This window comes from Vigna unguiculata, chromosome 6 (genome assembly GCF_037176805.1).
Source record: "Vigna unguiculata cultivar grain cowpea cultivar isolate G323 ecotype 2 chromosome 6, ASM3717680v1, whole genome shotgun sequence".
Taxonomy (NCBI): Eukaryota; Viridiplantae; Streptophyta; class Magnoliopsida; order Fabales; family Fabaceae; genus Vigna; species Vigna unguiculata.
This window is the reverse complement of record NC_140797.1, coordinates 47,235,950-47,244,488: the sequence shown is the minus strand read 5'-3', so window position 1 is coordinate 47,244,488 and position 8,539 is coordinate 47,235,950. Positions and strand designations below refer to the sequence as shown.

Genomic DNA, 8,539 nt, shown 5'->3' with positions numbered 1-8,539 from the left:
AATTTCAATGTTATTATTTTTATAATTATCACTTTTATTAATATTTCTTAATAACTATCCAGTTTTTCCTTACAAGTCTTTTGAACAATATGTGGAGAACCATCCATTCAGATAAAGTTGAATTTCAACTATTCATCATGTTACAAGACATCCTTCCTAAACTATAAGTTCTGTAGTATTTCCACTTAAAAAGTTATATCCTAATCAATTAATTGCCTTGTCCTAATGTTATAAAAGTGTAATTTCCTTCGACCCAACTTTGAGGTTTCATCGAACATTCAAGGGTGGACAATAAGTGTTCTCAATCGCAAATCCATCACGCAAAAAGAAATCATTGCCATAAACATTACTTCAATAGTGGTAAAGAGAAATAAAAAGTTGACGGCAACGAAAATCTATTAAAATGCGTTGGACGCTGATTGTACCAACAAACATCAACATTATGTGTGAAAGGTAGCGCGATCAGAATACTAAATAATAACACTTGACGTGTATTGTAAAGCCTTCGAGGGATTCATGGTATTGACTTTTCAATTAAAGCTTGACTACGGAGTCTTGATTCTATTATATATTCGTACATATATATTCCTCCCATCCAAAACACTAACATTTTACTCCCAGACAATAATACAGTCGCGTTAAACCGCTGCTAACAACATATTCTCAGCTCATGGAAAGTGAGAACTGCCCCAGGAGAAAAGGGTAGCACAGCCCCATTTTCCAGCAAAAGAAACAAACAAGGCGCACCCTAAAACTTAAAGTCCTTCTTCTTTGATTTGCCCTCCTTTTCTTGCATCTTTCTCTTTCTCTTCTTTTCGTTCTGCACCAGACAACTTTAGCTATAAGTCACACAGGCAAAGTATAAAATCTAGTACACGAATTGAAGGGTGAAAATGTAACACACCTCTGCAACCATGTCACTGAAATCTTCACGCTGACTACGTAACTTCTCCTCTTCCCTTGCTTCTTCGTACCTGTATCCAGTAGATGTAAGAATCACTGCCTCAAATCTGACCCAACTAACCAGCTCTAAAAAATTAGAAAAGATAAAATCCATACTTCGCAGGCAAAACATTTTCCATTGCTTCCAACTCTTCAGGCTGTAAAGTGACATCCACTTTATCTGATTTCTGACCTCTAAGCAAATCAACCTGAAAGTGCCATAACCAGAACGCATGAAACATGCTACCCTTGAAAACAAAACGAACCATCATAAACAACCAATCACATAAAAAATCCTTACCCTTTTAGCACCTGACTTGTCTTGTGCGCCTGTACCAACAACATAACTGCAGAGTAGAGAAAAAACGTGGCAACTCAACAAAAAAACAACCATGGAGGGAAAAAATTATGATATTCAAATAATAAAAGGTAGGTGCAAGTATTGCATACGTGTGTGTGGTTCCAAGCAAAGTTCCAGGAGCAATTTTTTCTTCCTTCTCTTCAAGTACCTACATAGAAAACAACAGAACGATACAAAACAAGTCAAACCAGAAGTTAAGGCTGATGAAAAACAGCAATAAAATATACTCACTTGATAAAGAGGCCTCTCAGGCTCCTTCCTCTGTTGCTTCCGGAGGTCAATAACATCAGGTGTTTCCACTCCCGTGGGAGTGCTGAGGTGAAAAATGCAAAGGAAAAGAATCAAGAAATGAGATGAAAGGAACAGTACATCATCAACCACCACAAAAGAAAAAAAAAAACTCTTCTCAAATCAATCCACACACGTAAACCCAAAATGTTCATTATGAGTGGTAAATGTTCCATATACTTATTTAATATCAACGATCATTAATTGTAGAGAATTACAATTAGAAAGCAGAAATGTTAAATGTTCAAATGAAACTCTACAAAGCCACTTTACAAATTCTTGACCACCATTTGATTCTTGTTTCCTTTTCTTTTCCTAAATGTTTTATAAATTCTAGGAACCCATTACATAAACTCTTAACCATCGTTAGATGCTAGTGCATGTTTGATTGTGATTAAATCTTTGGGACAAAATTTATTCTCTTCATAAGATTTCATGAAATGTTTTAGTTGACAAAATTATCTAATCCAAAGACATCTAATCACAGCCACATCATTTGCAAATAATTTTCAGTAGTTATTTATCAAGAATGGCAACGACAATCATTTGATTCTTCTTTCCTTTTCTTTTCGTAAATGTTTATAAATTCTAGGAACCCATTATATAATCTCTTAACCATCGTTGGATGCTAGTACATGTTTGATTGTGATTAAATATTTGGGGCAAAATTTATTCTCTTCATAAGATTTCATGACATGTTTTAGTTGACAAAATTAGCTAATCCAAAGACATCTAATCATAGCCACATCATTTTTAAATAATGTTCACTAGTTATTTATCAAGAATGGCAATGAAGATCACCAAAAAAAATGCTAATTACAGGTCAGGCAGTCCAAAACGCCCATGCTACCATTACAATATAATACCATTAACAAAGGAGATTCTTCCTTTTCGATGTACACAATTTTTTCCAATTTCACCCTTTAAATAACTACTTTTTTAAATTCAAATAACTACTCATAATAAAAAAAAAACATCCACACAGTAAATGAATTACCTATAATAAAATTATAAAAAAATATTTAATAATTTAATAATATCTTCTATTTAAATAATTAAAAATAATTGTATAGTTTAAAAATATTTTTATTTCAATAATTATTATCCTGAAAACTTTTTTGTTATAATAAGAAAAAAGTGGACACACATGAGCATAGCGCATGTCTTTCCACTAGCATATAAATAAGAAAATAGAATGGTAAAATAACAATACCTTGACAAACTATCAACTGACTGAATACCATCTTCAAGTTCCTCCTCCTCCATTTCTTCTTCTTCTTCCTCCTCCTCGTCCTCTTCTTCCTCTTCCTCCTCCAAGTCTCCCCAATGTTTGGTCTTATCAACTGGCTCTTCCTGCATAGTGAAAACACTCAATATCAAAATGGACAGAAACAAGGAAGAATTCCATCAGCTTTAAGGCAATTTAACTCTGGCATTAAACCAAACCTCATAGTTAGGTAGTTCTTGCTGTTGAACACCAAAAACATCTCCATACAGTGGACGTCCATACTGTCACATGAAGACAAGTAAACAGGTCAGTGAGATAAAGATCTGAAAAAAAAAAAAAAGAAAAATCAGTCCCATCCACCAGTGGATATGTAAAGAGTTATATACTTCATCAACAGGAGGCTTGCCCCATCCACCAGGATGATAACCAAAGCTAGCTCCAGGGGGAATAGGAGCATTCAGTCCAGGAATCTTCAAATGAGGGTATGATGGTGGAGGCCCATATCTCTAAAAAAACATATCTGTGGTCAAATTTCCTGGAACAGAATAATATGAAAATTGCACCAGAAGTCAGAAAACATGTAATATTATTACCTGCATATTTATAAGCCAAGGAGGAGGGGCGCCCTCAGGCATACCAAGAGCTTCTTTCAATTCATGAGATAACATGCCAGGTTTCATTTCCCTCAACTTCACCTGTGCACCAACCAATGACATCGTATAAAAATAAGAGCCATTTCAGTCAGAAGACATGCTTAAATAAAATATAAAAATCAAATTAACACTGCTCAGGATGCCAGGAATATTGACACTAAAACAAATCAATGAACGCTTCTATTAAAAGGACAAACAAAGAAATTCAAACTCTTAGACGTGAACTTCAAAATGAAGGCTTAAAGAAATTCAAATCCAAACACAAAAAACCATAACATCCTAGCAATCACTAATGCAAATGAAATAACTTCATTTAATTTCCATTATTCATAAAATTTCCATTTTATCTAAGAGTGGAGATAGTACATGGAAATTCCTATCATAAGTAAACACATTCCAGACAAACTCAATCAATTCATGGCTACCTACTGCTCAAAAATAAAGACTCCCTGCCAACTAAAATAACAAAAAAATTATTATAACACTATTCCGAGTCTAAACAAAAAAAGTTAATACAGAAAAATTTAAACAAAAAATGTTGTAACAGAAAAATAAGCTCAACAAAAAACAGAAGTTGATGAGTTCAAATTTTCCTATGCTACTGTAGAGTGGGCAATACCTCAAATTCTTTTCCTTCATGATAAAGGTCTCCGAGAGATGTCAGTTTAGGCTTTGTTTGGTATTTAAAGAATGCGTCATGAAGAACCTAGTAATCAATAAAAACTATTAGAACGAATGCAAATACTTCTGGCACTTGGTTAAACAAACAACCAAATAAGCAATGCAAATGGTGCAAAACACAAATGAAACCTGATAATCTATATCCATTTTCCCCATTTTTGGTTGCATGCGCTCCCTTTGCTTTTGTTTCAGCTTCTTACTATCCTCTTTCTCAATATAAGCCTGCATGAGACAACATATGACACTTAAAAAACCAACTGCGGCAAGGAGTTAGGTAAATTAATTAAAAGGCACATATAAATATCAGAGAGAAATTTTCAATATAAATATGTTACGTTGTTGGGAACAGAAAATTAAACAAAGGATATGAAAAGTAGCGCAAGTCACTCTCACATGGCTATCCCATCAAGATCCCTAATATTATCGATCAATACTACAATGCGTTAACAATGCATTGATTTTACGAAAAAACACACTCATACTTTGAAGGGATGCAAGCTTCTAATAAAAACCAATACCCATCAATCCATCAAATATAAACAACAAAATTCTAAAATAGAAAAGAGCTTCTTCCCCAAATTGGAAGTTTGTACTTTAACATCAGAAATAAAAACAGTAATAGCCTATGATACTACAGAAAAATGTAGCTTCAAGGTCGCAAATAGCCTGTAAAATTTGTAACTCAATCACAAATAATGTTTTACTTATTTTGTGGGTCACTCCAAAAATAAGTAATAGCTTGTGAACACGTGATTTCTTGAAAAACACGTGCAAAAGATTGTATTACCTGTCTAATTTTCTCAATTCCAGTGGCAGCTATGAAATCGGGAAGCTGAAACGGTGGTTTCTCTATACCTCGTTTACCCTGACAAAACCAAAAAGAAAAACTTTCGATGAGATATAAGTACCTCATGCGGACATACACTATGTAGTTGGCTAAGTTATATCAGTAATAAAAATTGAAGTAAGAGGAATTCAGCCCAAGCATTAAGCCCAATGGAAAGGTATCTGAAAATTCAAAGCAGAACTATTAGCATATTTATCACAAATAAATGCCCATTTACATTATGCAAAGATGTCATGATTGTAGATCCCCGGTATGCAGCATAATAGAAGCCACATATTCCCATTTAATCTAATAAAGAAAATAAAAGAGAAATGACTCAAGGTTGCCCATTGCCAAACACCTACAAGTCCAGGATTGGTGATTGCCACAGCAGCTCCCCTGCAAGCACCACATACATACAGATAAGAGAAACCTTATCGACGTTATCTTCTGCACCCTATCACTGCATCCCTCATGCAGGCTACAATTATCAGACATGCTTGCATTCCGTCTTAAATTTATTTATAAATTTAGAATGCAGATTAACCTGTAAAAATTTTCTCTTCTGACACCAATGCCTGGGTACAGGTACAGTGTTCCTATAAGACTTCAAGAACACCAGCAACTTTGGGTCCGATGCAGTAGCATCCCACACCTTAAAAGTGGAACAATTACATAACTTTAGAATAGTGACCATGAGACCAAACTAAGTGCGAACTGGGAAGGGAATGCTGAACAACTTAAATCTTAACAAGCTACACAGAACAACCCTACCTCTACAACATCTGGCCTTGAGCAAATTTGTTTTAGTTCAGCAATTTTCATCCTTCGTTGAAGCTGAACAAAGAAACGAAACTTATTTAAGGATATTTATCGAAAGGAATAAAATAGTAAAAATCGAATAAACAAAAAAAAAAATAACATGACACAAATTGCTACACCTTTTTCTTCTTGTTAGAGATGCCTTTATCTTTTTGCTCATTATCGTTTTCTTCTTCTTCAGAATCAGAATCAGCCTTCTTATTAGTAGCGGCATTTTCTTCCGAACCATCCTTCTTATCAGCTTCCTAGTTGTATAAAAATAAACCTCCGGTCAAACAATATACAGAGAAGATATAATGAGAAGAAGACAATTGAGACATAAGGATTACCTCCAAAGCAGTAACATCAGCGAAACTAAATTTCTCAAAGATTTTTCTAAACTCTTCATCCATGCCTTCAACTAACTCAGCCTTCTCTGGTACGTACTCAATTTCAACTTGTTCAACAACCTGCAAATGAAGAAAAATAACGGCATAATATGCGCACTTGCGACTGTTTATTTTAAATGTCATCAGGGAAACTTTAATATATAATAAGAGGAACAGTAATCTGCTACGAGACACAATCTAATCACCAAAATGCCTTCGAAAACACTAAAGATTGAAAGAACCCAGTAGCTACAGTAATTATTCCAGTTTAAGAACTTCAGTCAAGACATAGTAAACTTGCAACAGAACAATAATTAGCGCAATGTTTAGCAAGTGAATTAATCCCCATTCCATGAACATGAGCAATGTCTTGTCCAAATACACAGATCATTTTACTATCTTTTCTCTCCAATACCCTTTCACCTGAGAAAGCCCTAAATATTCTATCACTACACTAAAAGCTCTCATAAGCCAGGTTCAAATACGGAAACCCTAATTTCGCTGCAATATTGTTTCAACAAAACGCAGATATAAACAGTCAGAATCTATCTATCCTTTCCGGCGATAAAGGCACTATCGATTACGAACCTCCGAAGGAATAGAAAAATAAACAACGCCCCAAAGCCTGAGAAAGTGTCAAAATAACAGAAGTTAGATGGATGAGTACCTGATTTGAATCAGTGTTTTCTTTCGCATCGTCGCTGTCTTCGGCAGAGTTAGGCCTCAACGCCTCAGATGCTTTGTTGTTCTTCTTCTGCTTCCGACGACGGCGACGGCGCTCGCTCTCCCGCGATTTTTTGGTCGTGGAGTTGGAGTCGTTGGAGTTGGCAACGACGCCGCCGTTCTGGTAGGGAATAGTTTCCGCGGCCATCGTTGAGGGGTTTTGCGAAATCGAAAAAGTCGATTAACGAGTTCAGTGGCAGGGATAACAATGAATCGGAGAGAAGAAATGTGAGAGACACGAAAATGGAGCGGAAAATGGATTAATAATAACTTGGCACCCAAACAGTCTTGAACCTGGGCACGTGCAACGGGGTGAGATACTTGGGCCTTTTGAGCTTTAACATTGGGCTGGCAAAGTGAAAAATGGAGAGAAATATAACCCATTAAATGTTTTCACTTCATGCACCCCCTTTAATGCCTCCTGTTTCCTATTGACCTCGAAGTCTTTCTTGAGATAATATATTTCAGATTATATAATATAAGTTTTTTTCATGTTTGCAAATATCTTTTTCATTTTTCATTGTATAATCTTGGGTATATATATAAATTTGATGAAAAGTTTTGAACTTGTAACTCAAACTATAAAAAGGGTACTTTGAATTGTATGACTTATAATGTCTTTTTATGTTAATTTTATATTTATTGTATCTTTTTAAGTTTAATTTAAAAGTATATGACTAATATAAAGAGTTGTATCTTCGAAGTTTTTGAAAGTTAAAGACCTACAATTTTTATTCGTATAACAGATCATTAAGAGAATACAATGAACCCTGTGACAGATTTTACGGTAATGTGTATGTAAATTTTGTACTTAGACTTGAGTGATATTTTATAAGTACTTACTTACACCTTATTATCACATCCTAATTATCATCAGTCATTTAAAATATAAATTTAATATCCCTACATTTTTTTTTCTGAAGGAAATTATCATATTGTTGACTAAATACCATATTTAATGGGATAACATAATATATTTTTTTTCATACAAAAAATCTCTTAAAATGTTAATTCGACGCATCTCTTAAAATTTATATATTTTTAGATCTCTTAAAAAGTTATGTCACGTCAAACTGAAATCGCTTAGAAAACCTGTGATTTTTTTTTTTAAATGTCTCTTTTATAGTTTTAACGGTAAAAAGTTAAAAGTTTATTCAGAAAAAAAAATGTTCAAAATTGTTTGAATATTTATGGCCTACACTTCAATCCAAAAAATCGATACTCATTTAAATATTGAAGCAGGAGTTAGGGAGTTGAAATCAAATGGAGGGTGTGTGAAAATTTTAAAAGACATTAAAACAAAGTTATCTATAAAGAAGGGTTGTAAATTGTGATAGAGGTGAAATTAAATTGTGATATGATGATGATAATATAACATTAAGTTGTGATTTTTATTTTGTTTTTTATTTAATTGTGTTCTTTTACGACTATTTGTGTTAAAAATAATGTGAAATTACATTGATTTTTTTAATCATGTATGATGTTTTTTTATATATATTGTGATGGTCAGAGATAAATAATATTAAATGATGTTTTTAACTGGAGTTCTTTCGTCATTGTGTCAAATGGGATTGGTCAGGTATCAGAAGTGAAGTTGAACCACAAAAGGTTCAACAAGATTAATAAATATAAGAGCCACTTAACACA

General features: G+C 33.8%; 1 protein-coding gene across 1 annotated transcript; it reads right to left on the bottom strand.

Moving 5' to 3' along the window:
- Positions 1 to 492: 492 nt before the first annotated feature.
- On the bottom strand, positions 493 to 7,161 carry LOC114188214 (proline-rich spliceosome-associated (PSP) family protein). Its single transcript, XM_028076776.2, has 18 exons — positions 6,837 to 7,161; positions 6,131 to 6,250; positions 5,921 to 6,046; positions 5,754 to 5,816; positions 5,527 to 5,634; positions 4,941 to 5,018; positions 4,283 to 4,375; positions 4,092 to 4,178; positions 3,413 to 3,514; positions 3,206 to 3,325; positions 3,038 to 3,100; positions 2,805 to 2,944; positions 1,535 to 1,616; positions 1,393 to 1,451; positions 1,244 to 1,289; positions 1,060 to 1,151; positions 905 to 974; positions 493 to 820 (listed from the first exon to the last, which is right to left on the bottom strand). The coding sequence occupies exons 1-18, from the start codon at positions 7,038 to 7,040 to the stop codon at positions 749 to 751; spliced, it is 1,725 nt and encodes a 574-aa protein (XP_027932577.2). The 5' UTR covers positions 7,041 to 7,161; the 3' UTR covers positions 493 to 748.
- Between the last annotated feature and the right edge of the window lie 1,378 nt (positions 7,162 to 8,539).

What these genes read in the sequence shown, in the direction of transcription:
- LOC114188214 (XM_028076776.2), bottom strand. Translation starts at nt 7,040, where the DNA reads ATGGCCGCGGAAACTATTCCCTACCAGAACGGCGGCGTCGTTGCCAAC. An exon ending in ACAAGTCAGGTGCTAAAAGG is followed by an intron (nt 1,152 to 1,243) that starts GTAAGGATTTTT and finishes TGGCACTTTCAG; the next exon opens with GTTGATTTGCTTAGAGGTCA. An exon ending in TCAGTGACATGGTTGCAGAG is followed by an intron (nt 821 to 904) that starts GTGTGTTACATT and finishes TGTCTGGTGCAG; the next exon opens with AACGAAAAGAAGAGAAAGAG.